Here is a 23,107-nt window from a genome sequence, read left to right on the forward strand (position 1 = left end):
TGTCAAGTGGTCCACTTGATCAACGACCAGGTTCAGCAATTTTTTGGTGATAAGCCTACTCAGAACCTTTGCTGACACCTGGCGGTTAATGCTCAAAGTACACCTTCAACTTCCCGGTAACGTGAATAAGACATTGAAAATCTAAGCAACGTTACGTCAAGCGAGAGGGAAATCCTCCAAAATTCTGAATGAACAAAATCAAACTTTTCGAGGATGAAGCAGAGATGTATAATATAGCCAAAGAGTTAGCAAAGTGACAAGCTTCATAGTTTCACAGTTTGTCCTACCCCTTTCCTGTCATTCGGTAAACAATACGGAAGTCACACTGAAGTCTGATGTCAACAAAAATACGGCAGAAGGGTAGGCTTTCAATGTCGTATTTTAATCATGTCCAGTTCCATTTGTGATTGTGTATTTTTGTTTACAGCTCAGTTCTTAGACTAATGATTACATTCATTTCGAATGTCACGGTCGGGAAAACGTGACGGACGAAAAGAGTGAGCTCAGTTAGCTACAGCAGTAGCCAGCTAGCTACTAGCGTTACTAGCTAGATAGCTACATATTGAAAGTTTGCGGGGGCGATGGTCGGAACGAAAGGCCTAGTATTAACAAGAAGTAAAAAAGATTAGAGCGGCTAGCTAAAGTACTTTGTCTAGATCCTTCGTGTTTCAGTATTTAGCTGGTGGTAAAGCGAAGCGAACGGTAAAAGCAGAAGCTGTAAGAACGGTATCCGTAACAATCACAATGTGTTCTTTCTCGTATTCAGACAACTCCAACCGTTGAGACGGATTGTTGTTGAATTTCATAATTCCTACTGTAGTATAATAGGCTACAACCGTCGTGCAAAACGTTGTTATTGTATGTTGTGGACTGTATTGTCAACTATTTCTGTTTATTTCCCCCTAGGTTAAGTCTTCCTGATCAGTACCACGATGGCACCGTTCTTCAGTGTCAACTTAGCGATGTAGACCAAGGAGTCTTTTTTCCCTACGCTGTTTTAATTTCTTTTACATTTTATTTTCATGAGCCCTCACTTTTTAAAGGACAACCGTCATCAGAATGACTATCTCATACAATATTTGCGTGTTCTACCTTTTGTTCATAACAGGTCAGTAAATGTCCAACAAGCATTACAACCCTTTGCATTGAAAATGTGTTCAATTTGAGAAACCCACTATTTCGTTTACATCCCATTGACATGCCAGTGTTTTGGTGACACAACTAGCTATGGGGAAGCAGTTAGGGGTCAGTCACGTGTCTAAGGGAATATTTTGTACAAAGTGAGGGTTCTGATGAGGGACCCTTGTTACATTTGCAGCTTGTAATGTTTTTTCCCCCTTCTTCCCATGGACTTACAGCCTACTGCAGTCTGGAACTGACCACGAGTTCAGGTGAGATGAGATGTATCTTTACTGGTTAAAGTAGGAGGGGTGTGGGGAGGTGGGGGGTGAGTCTTCACTTCCTACTTTCAGACACATCCTTCTACCAAATAGGCTTATGAAGTTATGTTGTACTGTTTTTAGTTCCCTATGTTAAAGTCAGGGTGGGGTTGTGTACCTGTACCATTCCAATCTAACAGTGTCATTACATAACATGCTCCTTGGCTTTAGAACAGAAGAAAACCCTTAGGAACCTTAGGAACCCAGTGAAACATTCCATTCTATTCTTCCTTCCGCGTTCTAGCTCGCTGTGGACGCTCTCCCATCGTTCTGGAAGCCAGGCGGGGAGAGATCCAAAGTTCCGCCCGCCACAGCTGGTTGTTCCACTCCTTTGACTGCACCTGGCAGATCCAGTCGAGAGAAGGAGAACCTGTAGTCATCAGGTTAGTTGAGTCAAGCGAAGGAATGTGTCCTGTGTCATGGGGATAAACAAACATACTCAATAGTAGATAACTAAAGGGAGCATTGTGTACTATCACTTCCCAAGCTACAGTTATTCATCCTGTGTTGGAATTCATTGCAGTTTAACAATCGAAGCTATTGGAATCAATTAGAATCCATTGTCCAATTCCATTCTCAGTTTCTCCCAGTTCTCGGCACACTGTAAGAAGGAATGGGTGTCTCTGACGTCGGAGAACACAGACCCCGTCAGTCTCTGTGGGTCCAAGCTGCCCTCACCGATGGTGTTCCCTGGGGGAAACATCAACGTGACGCATCACTTCCTGCCTCACTTTTACCCTGTTTCTACATTTCACCTGGCTTACACCCGAGGTAGGCTGTTGATGATGCAGCCGGATGACTTTCTAATGGGGAATGTCCCAGAATACAGTGTGGATTGATGTAATCTCATGCCATTCTCTGTCTCCCTTATCTATCACTCTGTCTCTTTATCCATCTTTCCTCCCATACATTCCCTGTCTTTCTCACTCTTGCCTTGCTACCTCTCTCATTTCTAAATTCTCTCAACCTCCCTCCTTCTCTCCCTCCTTCTCTCCCTCCTTCTCTCCCTCCTTCTCCCTCCTTCTCTCCCTCCTTCTCCCTCCTTCTCCCTCCTTCTCCCTCCTTCTCCCTCCTTCTCTCCCTCCTTCTCCCTCCTTCTCTCCCTCCTTCTCCCTCCTTCTCTCCCTCCTCCTCCCCCTTCCCGTCATCCCTCCCTAGACTCGGGCGCCTGTCCCGTGACCGACTTCGAGTGCCTGGGGGGTCACTGCCTGCCCCTGTCCTGGCGCTGCAACGGCCAGGTGGAGTGTCTGGGCGAGGGCGAGGCCCTGGGCACGGACGAGCAGGGCTGCGAGGAGGAGGCGGGAATCCTGGAGCGCATCCTCCATGGCACCACGCCGGGACCCGCCCCCGCCGCCCAGCCTCTCCCCGAGAGCGGCTCCGACCGGGCGGAGGGCGACGGAAGCAGCCAGGCGGAGAGGGAGAGCGGGTGGATGCTGAGCGGGATGGGCGTGCCGCTTCTCCCCCCTTCTCATAAAATCTCCCGGGTCACGCCCGCGCCCGTGGACTGGCCCTGCGGCGGCCTCCTGCAGACCTTCTACGGGACGTTCTCCCCCCCCGTCATCCGTGGCCCCTCGCTGTTCTGTGTGTGGACGCTGGACCCCCAGGACTCCCGGCCCCTCAGGCTGGACCTGCAGCAGCTGGAGCTGGGTCCTGGGGACACCGTCACCATCACCAACAGGCAGCAGGGCACGGGGGAGCAGGTGAAATCCGTAAGTTTTCATTGGGTGTGATCGATGTCATCTCTCTCTTTTGCTCTCTTTTTCTTTCTGTCTCTTTATCTTAATCTTTCCTCCCAAACATTCCTCGTCTTTCTCACTCGAAGCTATTGGAAGGCGTGAAGGGACTGTTGTGAAAACACAGCGAGGGGGTTTAGGGAGCAGAGTGAACGAGCGCTTTCGGGTCATCACTCGGGCTGACCTCCTTTCCCTCTGCTCCCTCTCCGCCAGATCACCAGCGTCTCCAACTACAAGTCGGTCCTGGTGGAGTCCCACACAGGCCTCCTCTCCCTCATCTACCGCACCCTGCCCGGCTCCGAGGGCCGAGGCTTCAATGCCACCTACCGGGTGGGCGGCTACTGCCCCCCCTGGGAGGGGCGTTGCGGGGGGCCGGCCGGGGGCTGCTACACCCAGGAGCAGCGCTGCGACGGCCACTGGGACTGCCCCGAGACGGGCAGGGACGAGCAGGGCTGCAGAGGCTGCCCCCGGGACCAGTTTCCCTGCGGGGGCGCGGGGCAGAGGGCTGCGGTGCCGGGGCATTTCGTGGGCCGCCCCGTGTGTTTCCCGGCCAAGGAGAGGTGCAACTACCAGCTGTACTGCGCCGACGGCAGCGACGAGAGGGACTGCACCATCTGCCAGCCCGGGACCTTCCACTGCGACAGCGACAAGTAGGGACCCATGTCGAGATCTGGCGTCGACTTTAAACACACGTGTATTGGCGTTTCGGTCGGCATGTTATTGATATGACGAAATTCCCAGGAAATGGTAGCGTATGTTAGCGCACTGTGAAACAGTTCCGCAGCGCTCAGCCTGGCTCTCCTGCGTGTGCCCCAGGTGTGTGTTCGAGAGCTGGCGCTGCGACGGCCAGGTGGACTGCAAGGACGGCACGGACGAGCTCAACTGCACCGCCACGCTGCCCCGCAAGGTCATCACCGCGGCGACGGTGGGCAGCCTGGTGTGCGGCCTGCTCCTGGTCATCGCCATGGGCTGCACCTGCAAGCTGTACTCGCTACGCACCCGGGAATACAGGTCAGCGCTCTGCTCGACCCAGAGACGGCTCGTCGCTTTTGATCTTTTTCTTTTCTTAGCCGAAGGGCTTGTTTATCTCTTACGGATCTTTTGAAATGTTTTTTTTAATAGCTTTGTTTTTCCTGCAGCATGTTTGCGCCAATCAGCCGCCAAGAGGCGGAGCTTATCCAGCAGCAGGCCCCGCCCTCCTATGGTCAGCTGATCGCCCAGGGGATCATACCTCCAGTGGAGGACTTCCCCACTGAGAACCCCAATGAGGTGAGAGAAGCACCAGTGAAGAAGAACGCCAAAGGGACATTGAAAACATCCACTTTGTTTACAGGTGGATGTTACCTGGTCAAGTGTATAAATCAGCGCTCAGTCAAAATGAATCTTTATTCCGACAGTCCAGATATTTCTCTCCCAGGTCACTCCACAGGAGAATATAATTACTATTAATTTATGAAGTTTCAGAAGGTTTCCAATCTCCTCAGTAAACTCAGAAACCCCTCCGTAAGGTCCCTCCACCCCCTCCTACCAGAGTCAAGGTGGCTGCAGATAAAGCAGGTCAGGCGGCCTGAATGAGCTGATTATCTGGCCTGTGGGCCAGCATGGCCAGAAGCCTGGTGGTGGTGGAGGTAGATAGAGTTACCCAGGGCCTCACAATGGAGGACCTCTATAAGCAGCTTTATAGTTTGGTGCAGACAGCTGAAGGGGGTGTGTGTGTGGGGGGGGGGGGGGGATTAACAGTCTCAGACAAAGCAGGCTCTGTCTGGCTAACTGTACTGTTCATATAGTAGTTCACCCTGGCTAGGAAGAGTCTTTAGCTCGTCTTAAGAGTTGTTTAGTGAGGATTTGTGGTTTTGTTGTAATCCTGCCTGTCATTCTTTGAGATGGGACTGTGAGTAACTTGCTGTGGTTTTGTTCCCTCCCTCTCTCTGCTCTATCTGTTATACTCCTCTCCTCCTCAGTCCTCTTCTCTCTCTCTGAGAGGCATCCTTCAGCTGCTCAGACAGGACGCCGGCAGCTCCCCTCGTCGCAGACGCCGGCCCCGATTCATCCGCAGGGCCGTCCGTCGCATGAGGAGGTGGGGCCTCATCCCCCGGCCCGCCCCCCGGCCCGCTCAGACGTCCGCCTCTGCCGCACAGCAGACGGACGCCCCGCCCACCAGTCCGGAAACGCGTCAGTCAAGTCCCACAACCTGCTCATTGGCCGTGGAAGCTGTCAATCAGCCAGTGCCCCTGAAACTAGGGTTGCTGACACAGACAGAGCAGCAGCCGACCCTACCGCCACCTGCCCCTCTATCACTACCTCCAGCCCCCCCGGTGTCCCCCAGCCATGCCACCCCCCCAGTGGCAATCCCCCCCAGCAGTCCCTCTCTGGCCTCGCTCTTCCATTCCCTGGGCCTCAACCTCTCTCTCTTCCGGCCCTCCCCTTCCTCCTCGCTCACCTCGCTCCCTCTGTCCGCCTCCCCCTCTTTCTCTTCCTCCTCGTCGGATGACGAGGTGCTGCTCATCCCCCTCTCCGAAGACGTCGCCTCCGAGGACGATGTTCCCATGCTCACCTGAGGCCCCCCCCCCCCTTGCGTCCCGTGTATTCCTCAGAAACACTCCTTCCTAAACTAGAACTCAAGCACAGGTAGGCAGGGCCTGCTTCAGGTCTCCCTGTGCTTGTCCCATGCCTTTTTAAATTGCATCGCGTTGGATCTGACGACTAAAGGAATCAAGTATGTAATGATTATATGTTATTGGGTGGGAAACCACCTTGAGAACGTGTGTGTGTGTGTGCGCGTCTACCTGTATGAGTGTGTGCTTGAGTGTGTATCTATGATGGTGTGGGTGTGTGGGGAGGGGGTGAGTGTGGCGAGGGGGGGGGGGGGGGGGTACATAATACCCAAAAGTGTTGTGTGTGGAGGAGGTTAACTTTGCACAGAGAATCTTACCCATCCTTTTAATGTACGCTATTGTCATTCTGGGGGATAAAAACGTGTATTCTGCATTATGTGTGAGTGCATGTGCAGTTTAGTATTTTTAAAAGGTTTGTAGAAAGCAGTGTCGACCTTCTATGGTTGGGGTCACACACAGCTTACCTGTGCCACTGGTTTGATAGAAATATTATAGTCCCCGATTTCAGTGCCTTTTAGAAGTGTGTCCTGTAGATGTCTTGAAACCTGAATGATTGCACACACTGTCACACACACACGGACACACTGTCACACGCACACACACACACACAAAGGCACACCTATATCCCACAATCAATGGCTTTATATCTGACAATGCATGTTATTTCTGCAAGCTGGCAATAATATGTGGGGACCTTCCTTTTTGTGTATGACGACGGTGTATCGATTTGTGTGTTTGTTTTTAGCGTGCGCGTCCTCGATGGGGAGTGTGTAAATAATGTACATCTCCACACAAATTGTGACGTTCGACTGACGACAATCTCCTCATGTGGGACCTGTCTGACTCAGAGCAGTGTATACGAGAGTGCAACCAATGACGTTAGTTTCGTGATACTTCCGTGAAATCTCATTGGACAATCCAACTCTGCCTGGTAACAAATCCTGTCCAAAAGACACAGAATTGTTGTTACAGATCTTGGTATAGACGGCTCTGGAGCAGTTCACTCGGTATGTGGGAACGTGAGTGTCTTTTTGAGAGTTCACCACGGTCACACAAACATCATCTTAAACATCACCCCCACATGAAAGTTACATTTTATGCTTTTGACACAATGGAAAATGAAGCGTGTGGTATTTTGTCTATCATATCCTATTTTCTTTGCTTTTATTCCGAAAATGACTTGCTTTTTTTGTTTGTTCTTAAATTTTTCAGTTGACTTGGTTGTTATTGAATGTATTAAAGTAAAAATGGACAGCTTGGATGGTATGTTTTAAACTTAAAATGTAATGAATTGAAGAGAGTGATATTATTAGGGTCTATTTCACTGTACATACAGTTGTGGCTGAGATTAAACAATTTGCACTTTTACGTTTGTTCTGTTACTTCATTGCGTGTGTGTGTGTGTGTGTGTTTGTATTGTTTGTGTGTGTTGGGGTGGATGTAAGGCGTCAGACAAGGTGCTGTAAATTAAAAAGCTGTAGAAAAGGGGAAGACTAAAAGTACATTGTGCTCTGTCTTCAGGAAATTCATCACCCAAATGCGATGTCACTACGGACAAAGGACGACTATGAACACTACAGGTCAATTAAATGCCAGAGCGCTGCGGACGCTAAAAGCAACTCATACATAGAGTTGAGCAGAACGGGGGTTTCAGAAAGCGGAGTGAGTGTAAGAGCACCAAGGTTAAAGAAGATGTGATAAAGGTAAAAATGGTCCAGATAACGTCGACTCGGATGGATATTTAGGAGATTGAGATGCCACGTTTTGAGCGCGAGGCTGACTTCAAGAGAAGGTGAATCTGACAGCGACATATTTTAATTCCCCATAATTTTTTTCACTTTTCTCTGTGTTGAGTTTAATAGAATGTAAACAATTAACCTAAATTAATTATAATCGTATATAGCTTTAAACACTTTTTTACCGCTCGAGTTCCTGCCCTCATACTTGAAATACCGTCCAGACCAGACTTATTCGAATGTTATTGTCATCACGTTACCTTTGTAAATACATTTTATAATCGGCCACCGAGGTCTTTTGAAATTTCTGCCATTTTGCATGCGTTGTCTATACACGGCAGCATTCCTCCACAAATTAATCCACCACTTTTTGTTATTTCCAGCAGACATGGCGTATGTTAAAGGGCTATAATCATGGCTTCCCCTCCCTGCGTGAGACCACTCTGGGTGTGGGTAATGGTGGTGGTCTGGGCCCCGGGGTCCCTGGGGAAGTGCATCTTTGATGAGGTCCAGTCTTCAGTCAGTGTGGTAACCACCACACCCACTCATCAAGAGAAGCTTATCCTTACCCACAGTTCAATCTCCAGCCGACTACACATACACTCCAACAGGTCCAAGGACCCAACTCAGCCCAGTTCCAGTTGGTCTGCACAGCTGGCGTTATCACCAACTGCCCAATCAGGACAAAGACAAATTAGAAAGCGGAGAGAGCTGGCCCCGCCCCGTGACCCCACTCGGCAGCCAATCAGAATTCAGACCTGGGTTCCGAGAGAGAGCCCTGTCTTATCCCAGACTGAGAGAGAGAGGCTGGATTCAGCCGTGAGGGAGGCTGTGCTCATCGTGTCCAGCTTGCTGTCAGGTAGAAATGACAAGTTTTCTCCCTCTGTGTGTTGTGGTTTCGACCGGATCAAACAGCACAGGCCTTTGAGACTGTATGTACATTAATAACAAGTCATACTACACATGTCAATAAGATTGGTCATTCGTATATGTTATTTTGTAAAACACTTCAGAGAGTATTGTGGTGAAATATCTATCTCCACAGTGGACCGCATCCCTGGTGGTTTGTGGCTAAGCAGGGACATCAACAAGTACTGTCGGTTCACCTGGAGGAACTCCAGTGCTGACAACTACAACAGGTGTGTCTCTGTGTGTGTTCACACCAGTGTATCCATGCCGTTTGACCTCTTGACCTGGCCAGCCTTCATCATACTGTTCTCGTCATAGTTATCGTGATTTCACCCAATCAAAACTCTCCATCCTCATCGCAGGTGTGGCAGGGCCAATAAGAACTACAGGATGGAAACCTGTCTAGATGTTGTTGTGAGTAATGGAAGTGACTCCTCTTAACTATTTAATTTTCATGAGAGACTGTTCATGAAGGTTCACTTTACCTCATCTTACCGTTTTTGATTGACAGATCCCAGATGACCATCTGAGTGGCTGTGCTGTGTACCCGGATCCCAATTTGCCAACCAAGACAGTGCTGAGGCCCAAGGGGGCGGGACTTCCTGACACTGACTTCCTGCTTTATGTCCACACACAGAGCACGGACAAGTGCAGGGCAGAGGTCAGGGGTCACGGAAGCATCAGTTTATCTCATATGAAGTTCTATTATCAGTTATATAATCACCTCCTCCATATCATATGTTTTGGACAGCCTCAATGTAGCCTCCTAAAACTACAACATTCTCAATATCATCAGAATAGGCTCTTGAGGGAGAGTTTAGTTTACATGTTTAAAACTAAATCTTCCAGTTGGTTCCTCCCTCCCTGTGTGTGCAGCCCAGTGTGCTGGCCTATGCAGTGCACTGCCAGACAGGCCCCCAGGGGAGGCCCCTGGCTGGGGTGGTGGTCATCTGTAGAGACAGGCTGACTGGACACACCTACAGCCACCAAGGAACTGTGCAGGTGAGGCATGTGTGTGTCTGTGTGTGTGTGTGTGTTGATGGATGGATCCTCTGAATAGCATATTAGTCTCTCTGTTTCTCCCCTCTGTCAGACAGTGATCCACGAGCTGTTCCATGCCCTGGGGTTCTCTAAGCAGCTGTTCAGCAGCTGGACAGACTGTTCCTCCCCCCCCTGTTCCCCCCGGGGTCAGGTGACCTATGCAGACGGGACAGGCCAGGTCAGGATCTACACCCACTCCGTCATCAGAGCCCTGCAGAACCACCTGAGGTCCACTGACCCAGAGCTGGGGGGCCCCCTGGAGAACAGGGTACTGACCTAGACCTAGTGACGCCTTCCATACACACACTTATATTCAATACATCGTTCACCGCATGCATATTAATACACTTTAATTGTAGTGGTGAATTGTTTACTTAAACCTCACACATGCAAGGTATTACTCTCCTGTTTTGCCTTCCCATTCCGATCACACTCTCTTTCCTTCTCCTTCTCTCCTTCTGTATCTCTCTCTCCCTCCTACTCTCTCTCTTTCTCTCTCTCTCTCCCTCCTACTCTCTCTCTTTCTCTCTCTCTCTCCTACTCTCTCTCTCTCCCTCCTACTGTCTCCCTCTCCCTCTTTCCCTCCTACTCTCTCTCTCCCTCCTACTCTCTCTCTCTTTCTCTCTCTCTGCCTCTCTCCCTCCTATTCTCTCTCTCTTGTTCCCCCCATCAGGATGCAGGTCCAGGTGGTCTGTCTTCTCACTGGGAGTCCCGTGTCCTCCAGGGATCCATCATGGCGTCGTCTCTGGGGGACCCCAGTGTGGTCCGGGTGGACCCCGTCACCCTGGCTGCTCTGCAGGACACGGGCTGGTACTCTGCCAGCCTCAGCAGAGCCCAGAGCCTGGTCTGGGGACAAGGTGGGGGAACTGTGTGTGTGTATCTGTGTGTGTGTGTGTGTGTGTGTGTGTGTGAGAGATTTGTTCCTGTGTTTTTGTGTGTGTGTTGTGAATCGGTGTTGTCTCTGTGGGTGTAAAAGTGTGTGTTTTCTCTGGGACATGTTAGGTAAAGGAGCCATGTTCGGGTCCCTGTCCACGTGTCATGATAATACCTCCTCTTTCTTCTGCTCTGGGAGGTACTTTTGTTTTATATGACTGACACACACACACACAGAACGGTTGTTCTGGTGTCTCAGTCACACAGATACAATAATAATTCCCAGTGTATTTCTCTCTGTCTCCATGGCAGTGGATCAGGGTGTCATTACCTTCACTTCCACAAGGGGGAGTGCCAGACTGACCAATACCTGGATGGATGCCGTGTTTACAAACCTCTGACAAATGCGGTGAGTTGAAACAGCAAATCTTTTTTATTTATTCTTCATTTCCACTTCCTAACCCTCTCTCTTTCCCTGTCCATCCTTCATGACTCTGTTTCCTCCTCAGAGTGAGTGCTGGATTGAAGAGAACGACAGAGTGACGGGAGAAGAGGACTGGGCTGGAGAGCTGTATCGTTCAGACAGCAGGTGTTTCTTCTCCAATCTGAGCAGAGAGGTCAGTGTGTGTGTGTGTGTCTGTCTCTCTAAAGATGCTTCTTACATTTACATTTAGAAAGCAGTTAGCAGACACTCTTATCCAGAGCGACTCACAGTAAGTACAGGGACATTCCCCCCGGGGCAAGTAGGTTGAAGTGCCTTGCCCAAGGGCACAATGTAATTTTGCGCAGTCGGGAATTGAACCGGCAACCTTCTGATTAATAGCCCGATTCCCTAATCACTCAGCCATCTGACTCTTCTTTTTCCATTGCCACTGTTGAGCAATGTTTTCCACATTGCATTTAAAAGACTCTTGCTTGTCTTTCTATCTCTCTTTCCCTTTCTCTCCCAGAACACGTCCCTTCCTGTCGGTGACTCCACCGTGGGCCGCTGCTACAGACACAGGTGTGCTGGACTGAACACATTCCAGGTCCAAGTGTCTGGGGCCGGCTGGATGGACTGTCCAGCAGGGGGCGCCAGTAAGGTGATCATGAACTACTGTCATTCCTCCTCATACACTATTAAATATTGTTATTCCTTAACATAGGAAACCATAATTTAGCTGTTTGACCTAGACAATTGTCCTCTTTGTTCCTGCAGATACCAGGTTACCAGGGTTTAGTGTTCTGTCCTGAAGGGAGGTTGTGTCAGTATTCTGACCACATCACGGTCACTACTGTTGACCCCTCCTCAGACCGGGTGTCCAATGGCAGGTCAGTCTCAATATGAACTTTTAAATCCTGCCAATCTACATTTAGTACACTTTAAGATTGTATTAAGTGTTATTCTAGAGTCAGATGCCCACATGCACATCTATGTAAGAGGTATAATTTGTATGTGAGTGACAAATAATACTCAGATGAGGACTGAATGTTAACAATTCATCCCATGTTGCTATAAAAGAACAACCATGGTTTATATCACCAAAGCACAGTTCTATTTAGATGTGTCACATGAAATTACATTAATATTGTGCCAGTAAACAGGTTGTAATCTATTTGCAACATGGAGTGAGGATCATGACTGACAAAGTAGTGAACAAAATGCAATCAGTGAGGTATGAGGAACTGTTAGGTTAAAGATGTTTACCTGGAAACTCAGGCAAGGGCGTTGCACTTCTTTGTAAACCAAAACATCACAAAAAATGTCATGAGAAGGCCACAAGGACATTTTTCAAATGCATGTGTGTAATAATGTATTTTGCACCCGAAGAAAGAAATTCATACAAGTTACATTGATTCAACATTGTATCTCCTCTTTCCCTCAGTCATTCTATAATTGACCAGAACTTGACCCCTGACCTCAGTGTGACCCCTGTCCATCACTCTGCCGTCCCAGGGGTCAGAGGTACAGAGCCTACAGTGTCTGTGGTCCTGGGGGTCAGAGGTACAGAGCCTACAGTGTCTGTGGTCCTGGGGGTCACAGCTGCACTCTCCCTCCTGGCTGCTGTCATGGCCGCCTACAGGAAGTACCGCTCCTCCAGACTCAGAGTCCACGCTGCCCTACAGGCCCCCAGTGCAGTGCAGTTGCATTCAGCCCAGAGTCCTTCTAAACACTGCTGATGGACACTGGGAGGACATTATGAGTCTGACAGGTTACAGTGTGGTTGGAGTGCTTGTACTAAGCTACGTGTTGAAGAGGCACTTTTTGTGGCCTCTTTCATGGTGTAAAGCAGTCATAGTGTTTGATATTGTTTTCAGCATTATTCCCACTCTCATTAGAGGCAAATATTTACAAGTGATTCCTTGTAGAGGTCTAAAATGTAGACAGAAACCCAAACACATTGTTTATCATAAGCTAGATCAACTTTCTGCAACTGAACTGGAAGGAATGTATAATATACTGTAAACACACACCTCCAAAAGGACTCTGTCTCTCTTTAATACACACACACACATACTCACCCCTCCCCTCCAGTTAGAGTAAACAGCAAACATTGGGTGGTTTCCCTTTCCATTCTTTGAAAAACCTGTTTGATTTATCACGTAAAAGATGACTAAGATAAAGTCTGCCAAAAATAATGACTTGTATTTTAATATCACATAGGTTGATAGTCAACATCATATAATATATTTAAAAATTATATTTAGATATGTAAATTAAGTTGAATTTATGTTGTGCCAGTAAAAAGGTTGCAGTAACCTATTTACAACATGAGGCAAGGATCACAAATGAGCGAACCAGGTTCAGGCTTGGCCCTTGGGCAGTGCCCGTCATATCACCCATCGCCGTGTTCTTAGCCCATAGGCTAAGCTTGATAGGCGGCGCTATAAAGTTGTCACATGCACGCACACGCATCCTCGATTACCTTTGTGTCCTGCGCTGCTGCCACCCACCACCATCCCCCTCTCCCCCATGTTGTCTGTCTGTACTCCCCGTGGGGGATTTAACTTGTTGCTCCCTGCCTCATGTCATGCATGTGCAGTGAAGGCAGGGAGCGCTTCCTCATGTACATCCATTCCGCCAATGTAAAACCATTTGTCATGTGTATGAATAAATGTTGAAATCAATCATGTGAGTGTCTTGACTGAACTGATAAATGCAGTTAATAAAGTAGTCAGAGAGCAATGAGTAACTGTTTACTTAAAGTTGTTTACCTGGAAAGCCAGGCAAGGGTGTTGCCCTTCTAGTAATCCTGAAGAATTTCATAAGAAGTGCACAAGGAAATTCTCCAAATGCATGTGTGTAATAATGTATTTTAAGCCTTTCGACGGATATTCCTACCCTTTACGTTGATTCAATATTGTATTTCCACTTTCCCCCAGTCATTCTATAATTGACCAGAACTTGACCCCTGACCTCAGTGTGACCCCTGTCCATCCCTCTGCCGTCCCAGGGGTCAGCGGTACAGAGCCTACAGTGTCTGTGGTCCTGGGGGTCAGAGGTACAGAGTCTACAGTGTCTGTGGTCCTGGGGGTCAGAGGTACAGAGCCTACTGTCAGGTTGTGAGGTGGGGTAGGACCCAAATGCACGAGAGATGCGAGGCATGGTAGAACAAAGGGGGTTTAATTCTCAAAACTGGGAACAGATAGTGTACTCACAGGGACAAGTAGTAGTAGTAAGGACAAGACAAAGACTGGACACAAAACAGAAACCTAAATACGCAGAACCAAACGACACACAGGTGGACACAATAACGCTAACGAGAACAGGTGAAGACAATGACAGGGAAACACTAGGGCAGGACAAAAAACTGTGGCTGTGGCCGTGACAGAAACATTGACCAACTGAAACATGAAAGATGAATATACTGTGAATTTAATTCATAATATTTTTTTGTGTGTGGTACAAGCTACCCAAATCAAAAGGCTGCAGAAAATTTATAGATGTAATTTGTACAAAGCAATTCCAAATTCATTGAGAATTTCTCAACGCCTTTGCCATACAGGTATGGTTGTCTGCCTTGGAGCCACACCATCAGAGCAGGGCATGAAATGGGTACTGGTCTTCAGGCACTCAGGTGTGAGCTTAAGGCACACAAAGCAGAATTCTACCTGACAGCGTGGACAAATTATGTTTTTACAACCTAACTTGTCGTGCTCCACTTTCTGGCCACAGGTGGGACAGGCACGAATGGAGGGGCAGTTGGTGACTCCCTGGACCTGATTCAGAGAGGTGGACTTGCAGTTCTTCAGCAGCCCCAGGTCGTGGTTGGTGCAGCCTTCATTGTCACAGCGGTCAGAACGAGGGCCTGGACCTTTCCATTTCTTGAGGCACTGCCAGCAAAACTCATAGGTCTTCTGTTTGTCGGCTGTACATATGGTGCAGCGGACATTCAAGTTGGAGATATCCTTTCTTTCAAGACAGGTCTGGCAGCTAGGACACTGTTGAAAATAGGAAGATGAGATATGTTAATGAAACTGCATTATTTTAATTCCAGTGGTTAATTTGCTAAAATACCGGACTAAATACCAGACTTCAACCACCTGAGGCCACAACTACGACAAAGACATCTCTTAGTTATTCATGTAAACTCACTGCCTTGAATTCACAGTAAGTTGCAGCAGCTAGGCGGGCCAGGGTCTCTTCAAAGTGCTCCATCTCCTCAGTTGTCAAGGCAGCCAGTCTACGCACTTCCTGGTATGTCCACTGTGCACCACACTTCTTTAATGTGCCCTCCTTCAGCGCAGGACACAGGAACTTGTACTGGCCCTGCGTGGGAACGTTTACATTACATTTAGTCATTTAGCAGACACTCTTATCCAGAGCGACTTACAGTACAGGGACATTCTCCCCAGGGCAAGTAGGGTGAAGTGCTTTGCCCAAGGACACAACGTCATTTTTTTTGCACGGAATCGAACCAACAACCTTATGATTAATAGCCCGACTCCCCTAACCGCTCAGCCATCTGACCCCAGGAACAAAACATGAACATTTCAATATATATTTTGGGATGCAGAAATTCGCAAAGATTCACAAAAAGCAGTAATACATTATATTAGGTATAGAAAATCCTGTTTGCTACATTCAAGATGGTAACTGTCGTTAGGTGGTACAGACTGCCTTGTCGTTAAGTGGAAAGATACCAAGAAAGCATAACGGATAGAAACCTGATCCAGAAGACTGCGACACCATCCGGTCAAAGACTCTGGGGTGACGGCATGACCACAGGTCATCTCTGCCCTCAGGGTCCCGTCGTCGTCATCTAAGGCTAAAGACACAACCCAATCACAAATACATCACAATAAATGCAGAATGTCCAAAACCATCGGAAATGTTTTTAAATAAAAGACAGATTCTCGATAACGGTAAATCGGTTGTTATTTATACTTAACTTACGATCCAAATCATCCCTTTTATTGACAAATTTCAGAGTTGTGTCGTTGGGGTCGTAGCGTTTTTCATCCTGCTGTGTGGTCATTGTATTAATCTTGATTCTTCTTCAATCTCTTCCTCATTGGGCGGACTAGGAGAAATGACACGGAGATACTAACATGAAGAAGCCTGGGTTCTTGTTTTTCAACAGCATTCGATTTAACTTTCTCTTTTACTTTCTCCCTCTCAAAATAGCTTACATGAAGTCACGTGACGACATTTCTTTGAGATTTGAATGAACCCTAATTTTATTTTCTTCCAAATACATTTTTACACTGTCTGAACACAAACTAATGTATTCACGATATGTGGATGATTTCCGAAAAGGCTACATTAGTCCTACATACACAGAAGCCTGTGTAATGCATGCACATAAGTTCATAAACAACTAGCCTACGTCAATTTTGACACACCTTAATGGGTTTTGGGGATTTCAGGGATTTTCCAGACATCCTGGTTCTGGCAATTCTCAACTCTATGGTAAATATGTGGCGACTCTGTGCAGTGGCGGTTCTAGACAAATTTGACTGGGGGGGCCAAGGTGGGGCCAGTGTTTAATGAGAGGGACACATTAAAAAACAGAAACAAATTATATTTAAATATTAAATACTATAATTTTGCTTTACATTAAAATCATAGAAACGTTTTTTGTACATAAAGAGTTTCAATTGAAACAATGAGGTAGGGCCATCAAAAATTTGAAACTAAATACAGTAGGACAATTCTGCGAAAGATGGGCATGAAGTCCTGAAAAAATCTCAATCATATTTATATTCAGTCAGCTCAGGGGGCCAGGGACATTATTACAGGGGCACTGGCCCCTGTAGGCCCCTGTGTAGAACCGCCACTGACTCTGTGGCAACTTGACTTTTATTTTCTTTATCCAATATTCCTTTGGTTAAATTCTAAAATTACGATCCAATGAATCGTAATTATAGCCTTTTCTAGGCTATAGATGTGGATGTAAGTAAGTGCGTTCAGCATTTATTTGGCCTGGCACCCCAGGCATTGAGGAACATGTGTATAAACCAGATTTCTCATGGGATATATTGTGGAATAAATGTAACCACAATAGCTACACGTTCAACAAAAGTTTAAATACAATATATGAAAGGATAAGCCTACAGCAGGGGCGTAGGGTATTTGTGTGTTTTATATAGCCTATATATAAAATAAGGAATTGTTCCTATGTATATATATATTTTCATATGAGCACCCCCCCCCCCCCCCCCAGGCCCCATGTTTTTATGGTTTACAATGAATTCACTTTTAATAATTAAATGTTTAAAGTATGGCCCGTAAACATGGAATGGAAAACATGGATTTGGGCAGAGAAGCCTAGGTATACCCTATCTGTCTGTTTCCCACTTCTCGTGTTTGTGTTTTGTCTTTCGATTAAATGAAAGTGAAAGTCTGAGCTCTCTCTCACAGCAACACCCTCTTTCTATTTAAGTATGTGGCTTCGAATTCAAGAACAAATAGGCTACACCTCAGTGGTGCACAGGCAGAATTTGAGAAATGGGGAAAATCTACCAGGTCCAGGTGACAGGATTCAAAGGAGAAAAACTGCTGATTGACCTGTGCAACACAGAAGAACAGATGAGCAGTATGACGGTGCTACAACTGAAACAGAAAATTGCTGACAGACTACCTGGGAACGCAGGTAAACAGTCGTTATGTTACGCATACCACTTGTTGATCAGTCAAGACATTAGTTGACTTTAATCGGGGGACGGGGGAGGGACGGGGGAGGGGGAATGAACGGCTCTAAGTTCGAAATACATTGTGGGCCTACGCCTTGTAACACAAGCCGAACTGACTAAGGATTATTTATTATTTATAATAGGCTACGGTGAGAAATTATAATGCAATTTCACATTTCGACTTAAATATTAACTGTATTTCTTCAGCGGACCATATGGAGTCTCTGCGGCTGATCTTCACAGACAAGCAGCTGGAGGACGAGTCCTTGATCTCCTCCTATGGGATCCAGCACCTGTCTGTCATTCAACTTGTATTGAAGGTTCATGGCGGGTTTCGAACGTCTTAATTGGAGCAGCAAATCGCCGATCATGGGCTTGGTCTTCCACAGACTTGAATGCTTATCTAATGTAAATTGTAAATGTGTTATCACTGGTGAATGGGATAAGGCTGTTGATGGAGGACGCAAAATATGTGAGGGAATGAGGGGAAAGAGCAAAGAGCATTTGGTTTACATTTAACTTTTAACTGTTAATGCTGTCAAATAAAATAAAAAATATGTTCTAAAAGCCAAACTTGACAACCAGATACATTGGTCTCTATATCACACCTTCACTAAAAATGTATTGTGGTAAATTGTGGTGTCCATTACCGTAACGGCAGCAATAGAAGTGTCTGCAACCCTGCAACGAAACAAAAGTGAAAGGGATCAAGAAGGATAAGAATCTGGTTTGTTTGTAGTATCCTAGCCTAGTTATGCGAGGTCCGGGTGTTCATACCACAAATTTACAACACGAGTCAATGGGTCGAACAGAATAGATTTCGGTAAGTTTGTCCCACGAGAAATATGTATCAAGGTAATCGTTTTCTGCAATTGTGGCTTATATATTTTACTGTAGTTTTTTTTCTCCAGACATGGCAAATAGCCGACTAGGCCAATGTGCTGGAAATCAAAAAGATACATCTGTTGTTGAAAAGCTGCGTCAGAAACTGTCTTCAATGGGCCTACAAGACAGAGATGGATGTGGTATGTTGCTTAATATGTCGAGCAGCGATTTGACTGATTAAACATTAAAATATCCTGTAGGCTACTAAAGAGGGGTGGTAGCTTTCTGGCCTATGTAATTATACTAGGTCCATTTGTGTCTGAGAGATTTACAAATAAATTTAAGTGTTCTAATTGATTGTTATATTTTTTTAAAGGTTACCATGGTTTGGTTAATCAGGGAAACACCTGCTATTTAAACAGTCTGCTTCAAGTTCTCTTTATGACCAAGACCTTCAGAGAGGCAGTGAAAAGGTTTGCATATTGAAATATAGGTTCCTTTCAGAAAGTTCAAAACATGAATGTAATTCAAGTCATGTAAACGTTTGTTCTCTATTAGTAGGCCTACCTCTGTTGTCTATCAAGACAAAAACACTTTTCATGAAGACTTGAAGGAATTGTTTGAACGTTTGGAGACAGGGACTACCACAACAAATGCTATCGCACAGGCACTAGGAATTGAAAATGGTCAGTTAACTCAAGATACAAAAGTGTAAGAAAGGCTGGTATTAGCTAATCGGAGACTGACACTATAACTAGTCCCACCCACAGATGGTCTCAACGGATATTGCCTCGGCTCCAAATATTAAAATGGCGCTGACCTCTTATTTAGGTCTGTTGTCGGACCTCACTAAAACTCAATTATGGGCCTGTTAAGTTTTGTTAAGTTTTGTGAAGATAGCAAGATTCAAAACATACTTGTGTAGTGAACAATTGTTTCAGTAACAAGATATTCATCTCCTAGGTATATCTCAGCAATGTGATGCGGCAGATTATTTTGAGAAGATATTAAATAAGACTGATCCTAATTTGTCCCAGGTAGGCTCATGGCGTCATACTTTTTACTTGAATTTAATTTAGCATTTGAACCTAAAAATAATTGATCAAAACTGTTAAGGTATATTTTACACAATATATTTTTGACCATAGATCTTCAGAGGGACTTCAAGACACACAACAAAATGCATGAAATGTTTTAAAACAATAGTGGAAGAAATTCCATTTTGGACTCTGCCCCTCTCAATGAACAATGTGGTAAGACAACCTCATTAAATGGCATTCAGTTAAGTCAATTGTAAACTGATCTGATTGTGTTCCTGAGAGGATACAGATTATGTACTGAACATTTTACAGCAATGCAGTTAGATCCACGTATGTGTGATGCGCGGTGACAATGGCAATTCAATTAATGTATTTGTACTTTTTCAGAAAGATGGCTTTGATTTGTTTTCCAAACCTTCAACAGTTAGTGGGAAGGATCAAATATACTGTGAGAAGTGTGATGCAAAAAGAAATGCTATCATTGTAAGTTTTTACATTGCCTATGTTTGACCATGTCCATTCAATTCAATCACTGGTTTCATAAAAAAATACATATGACTATGTGAGTTCAACATATACACAGTACTAAAATGTTCTTTTGTTAACTAGGAATGTAACCTGAAATTTCATCCAGAGGTTCTGACTTTACTCTTGAAGAGATTTGAGTTTAACAATCACACCATGTCCTTTGTCAAAACGGATGGTCGGGTGGATGTCCCCCAAAAATTAAAGACAGAGGTATTTATAAAGTCTCTTACGTCATTTTTTCCGATCTGACTATATAAACTCAAACCCACAATATTATTTATACATTACTATAATACATGTGATCAGTGTCATCAAAGGTTTGTTGTTTTTTAAGCATGTCTTTTTCTTTATGAAATAGAGTTGTACATATGAGCTTTATGCAGTCCTGAACCATTTTGGAAGTCTTAGATTTGGACATTATACTGCTACCATAAAGTCATTTGAGGATGGACTTTGGTATGAGTTTGATGACACCAATGTCTTCACAGTAAGGACATTTTAAACCTGTAAACTATTACAATAGTGTATTCAATGTGATCTACAGCCTAATGCAATACACAAAATCTCTTTCAGACCAGCATCCAGTCAGTTGAAAGGTATCTTCTATATTTTCCACATTTACTGTGTTTGTGTGTACAAAGGTTATTTTATTATAATCACATTGAACTCTGGTTTATAGGTACAATAATGCTTATATGCTGATGTACAGAAAAGGTACGTTAATACATTACTTGTATTAATGACTAGTGTCATTAACATAGAAAGGGAACATTGTTTTCCAGGCCTCAGTTATAGTCCCATTTGGCCCATAAAAATGTATAACCAAACAGATGCTACTTGCATAATAATGATTTGTCATGTATTTATTTTTCATTTAGAAAAGGAAGAAGTTGGACAGAGAAAAGGAGATGACCAGCAGATGAGTTATGAGCAATTGTTGAGAGAGTATTCCATGAAAGGGAAAAAAGGCCACTTGGTTATTAAGGTGTATGACACAAGTAAACCAGCAAGGTTGGATGTTTCGACTACAGTCCAAACCAAGGTGGAGATGCAGAGTGTAACAGACTGTGTGATTAACAGGGGAATGGATTTGTCATCTTGTATATCTGCTAATTCAGTTGACAAGTCTCAGCCCAGACAAGCCGATAGCCCGGTGACCAACACAAGGGCAAGATGTACCTCTGTGTCAGATATGACTTTAAAGAGTTTTGAGGAGACGGTCTCAAAAAAAAGAAAATTGAGTGTAGGAGAAAAGAGCTGTGCAGTGCCCATGGGAAAAGGGGAAGCCAGTGAAAGGGTGTGTGGAAAAGACACCAAAGAGACAGAAGACAGCAAAGAGAGAAGTGAAGGGGGCACAGATGTCAAAAAGAGACTGAAAAATAAGACTAAACAGGAAACGTGTAATAGAAGAGAGAGAAGTCCTCTTTGTGTCTAATATGAACATTTCTAGTTTTCTTCACAAAAACTGTCAAACCTTTCTGCATCTGTACTGTTAAGATTTGATCATGTTATATTTAAATCAGGAGAGACCTGGATGAGTAAAGTGATGTTTATTACAGAATGATAAATGTACTACAAGTTTTTGCAGCTTAGACCCCATGGGGAATTAATAATCAACGGGCGTCTGCCCAACATCCGAAGAAGAATCCCCCACCGAGTCCAGACACTGGTGGCGGTGGGGGCAGCCAACGACCCATGGCAGAAGAGTCGAAGAACAGCAAAGGGGCACCGGGTGGCGACGGGGAGGTGGAGGGTCGCGCACTTGATAGCATGGACAAACTATACAGGGAGAGAATCGTATTTAAAGGCACGGGATCATGTGATCATTTGATAAACGGGAGCGCTGAAACCCAGATGAAAGCCCGACATGGAAGAGGGAAAGTAGAGCTTTCTTAGCGGGGTTAATAGTGAAATACATCCAGTATGCCCGAGTGCAGGGGTCAGTCTTGCCTGACTGAACTTGCGCTAAGCTTCATTTGTCAAATACAAACTGTTATGTTATTTAACTTAACATTATGTCCAAATAATCTTTTTATATTTTGTTGGATTGTTATTTAAGATGCCTACACATGCAGTCACAAGTGTGTCTGTATTAGTCATGCAAAAAGGAATAGAAATTGTATTGGGTTTTTAGTAAATTTTGTTACATAATTAAAATGTAGGCTACATTATCAACATGTAGGCCTACCCTACATGTGTGTATTTGTTTTAAGACATTATCAATGAGGATATTTCAGGCAGAAAACCTTTCAGCCTTTATCATTCGGTCATATAAAACGCGAACGTGACAGTCCTTTTTCGAATATGTAAAATTGCACTGTGTATTATTATTATTTTTTTTATTGTATATTGTTTTTATTATGTGTTATTTTAGAAAGGCCCAACCAGGGACGGGAGTTGAAAATTAGTACTTGCTTTAAACTCTATGTGCATCACATCAGCTGCAAACTTTGCTCTGTAGCCATGTTTAACTGCATTGTCCCTCAAATAAACGAATAAATAAATAAACCATAGAGAATGTTGTTTTTTTCAGTTCTAATCATTTCTCCAATCATGATTGAATGTATGAAAAAATAAACTAAATAAAGGATTACAAAAATGTTCTAGTAGCAAATAGCCTAGGCTACTTTCCTCTTCCGGAGTGGATCATTTTACACAAATGTTACATCGTTTTTTACAGGGACATTCTACACTTTACTTTTTGTATTTTGAATTGTACATGAGCAGCAACAAATGTTTAAAATGCTTTTAAATCTATATAATCTTCATAAATAATAAGTAGGCATTTTTATATAAAATAAGACGGATCATACACTTGCTACGAAAGTAATCTATCCACTTCGCCTACTAAAGTGGGCGTGGAATGCAGTCGATGTGAGTATAGATTACTTTCGTTTAGTCATTTGGTGCTTTGGAGTTGACTCAAGGGCTCAAAAGGAGCTTCGAGGCGGTCAGAGTGTCAAAGGAACAAGTTATACTTATCTTGATATAGGCCTAACTTAATTTTAAAAAATACAAGGAGGATTCGTATGTGATAGGGTTAAGGTTATGGATTCCAGCGAGGCTCATAGAAAAGGACATGACATATATAAAGGTACGGCATTTGCTTCAACAAATACACTTTAAACACATACAGTTGTAATAAAACCATGATCAAAATAAACGAATCCTCTGGAAAAAAAATGTTTTACAGCATTATGTAGGCTATATTTTTTTTTTAAATGATCGCCAAAAATGGCATAGCAACACCTC

General features: G+C 44.9%; 5 protein-coding genes across 8 annotated transcripts; 4 read left to right on the top strand and 1 right to left on the bottom strand.

Annotated features, from left to right (window-relative positions):
- The first annotated feature begins 79 nt into the window (after positions 1 to 79).
- lrp10 (low density lipoprotein receptor-related protein 10) lies at positions 80 to 5,730 on the top strand. 3 transcript variants are annotated; one of them, XM_084691203.1, is made up of 10 exons: positions 80 to 360; positions 907 to 1,108; positions 1,359 to 1,391; positions 1,684 to 1,822; positions 2,020 to 2,210; positions 2,598 to 3,148; positions 3,386 to 3,822; positions 3,989 to 4,183; positions 4,312 to 4,441; positions 5,134 to 5,730. In XM_084691203.1, the coding sequence occupies exons 2-10, from the start codon at positions 1,060 to 1,062 to the stop codon at positions 5,728 to 5,730; spliced, it is 2,322 nt and encodes a 773-aa protein (XP_084547329.1). In that variant the 5' UTR covers positions 80 to 360; positions 907 to 1,059. The 3 variants fall into 3 exon arrangements, with proteins under 3 accessions (XP_084547329.1, XP_084547330.1, XP_084547331.1); XM_084691204.1 differs by lacking the exon at positions 80 to 360 and adding an exon at positions 370 to 726; XM_084691205.1 differs by lacking the exon at positions 80 to 360 and adding an exon at positions 370 to 702.
- A 2,249-nt stretch (positions 5,731 to 7,979) lies between these two features.
- On the top strand, positions 7,980 to 13,454 carry cirop (ciliated left-right organizer metallopeptidase). The gene is made up of 13 exons (XM_084692112.1): positions 7,980 to 8,046; positions 8,569 to 8,662; positions 8,795 to 8,846; positions 8,944 to 9,093; positions 9,309 to 9,434; positions 9,526 to 9,741; positions 10,147 to 10,330; positions 10,476 to 10,545; positions 10,659 to 10,755; positions 10,856 to 10,963; positions 11,297 to 11,428; positions 11,545 to 11,657; positions 12,212 to 13,454. The coding sequence occupies exons 1-13, from the start codon at positions 7,980 to 7,982 to the stop codon at positions 12,504 to 12,506; spliced, it is 1,704 nt and encodes a 567-aa protein (XP_084548238.1). The 3' UTR covers positions 12,507 to 13,454.
- A 480-nt stretch (positions 13,455 to 13,934) lies between these two features.
- On the bottom strand, positions 13,935 to 15,944 carry LOC146221994 (E3 ubiquitin-protein ligase RNF19A). Its single transcript, XM_084691572.1, has 4 exons — positions 15,724 to 15,944; positions 15,495 to 15,595; positions 14,923 to 15,096; positions 13,935 to 14,768 (listed from the first exon to the last, which is right to left on the bottom strand). The coding sequence occupies exons 1-4, from the start codon at positions 15,803 to 15,805 to the stop codon at positions 14,313 to 14,315; spliced, it is 813 nt and encodes a 270-aa protein (XP_084547698.1). The 5' UTR covers positions 15,806 to 15,944; the 3' UTR covers positions 13,935 to 14,312.
- A 1,285-nt stretch (positions 15,945 to 17,229) lies between these two features.
- LOC146221995 (uncharacterized) lies at positions 17,230 to 18,043 on the top strand. Its single transcript, XM_084691503.1, has 2 exons — positions 17,230 to 17,422; positions 17,670 to 18,043. The coding sequence occupies exons 1-2, from the start codon at positions 17,278 to 17,280 to the stop codon at positions 17,807 to 17,809; spliced, it is 285 nt and encodes a 94-aa protein (XP_084547629.1). The 5' UTR covers positions 17,230 to 17,277; the 3' UTR covers positions 17,810 to 18,043.
- Positions 18,044 to 18,093: 50 nt separating this feature from the next.
- On the top strand, positions 18,094 to 22,377 carry LOC146221996 (ubiquitin carboxyl-terminal hydrolase 12-like). Of its 2 annotated transcripts, none has more exons than XM_084691502.1 (12): positions 18,094 to 18,285; positions 18,360 to 18,487; positions 18,664 to 18,760; positions 18,846 to 18,973; positions 19,251 to 19,324; positions 19,436 to 19,540; positions 19,715 to 19,810; positions 19,937 to 20,065; positions 20,214 to 20,342; positions 20,429 to 20,451; positions 20,535 to 20,569; positions 20,734 to 22,377. In XM_084691502.1, the coding sequence occupies exons 2-12, from the start codon at positions 18,376 to 18,378 to the stop codon at positions 21,288 to 21,290; spliced, it is 1,485 nt and encodes a 494-aa protein (XP_084547628.1). In that variant the 5' UTR covers positions 18,094 to 18,285; positions 18,360 to 18,375; the 3' UTR covers positions 21,291 to 22,377. The 2 variants fall into 2 exon arrangements, with proteins under 2 accessions (XP_084547628.1, XP_084547627.1); XM_084691501.1 differs by having other exon boundaries at positions 18,374 to 18,487.
- The last annotated feature ends 730 nt before the right edge of the window (positions 22,378 to 23,107 follow it).

Source organism: Hypomesus nipponensis, chromosome 25 (genome assembly GCF_054491055.1).
Source record: "Hypomesus nipponensis isolate SF chromosome 25, ASM5449105v1, whole genome shotgun sequence".
Lineage (NCBI taxonomy): Eukaryota > Metazoa > Chordata > Actinopteri > Osmeriformes > Osmeridae > Hypomesus > Hypomesus nipponensis.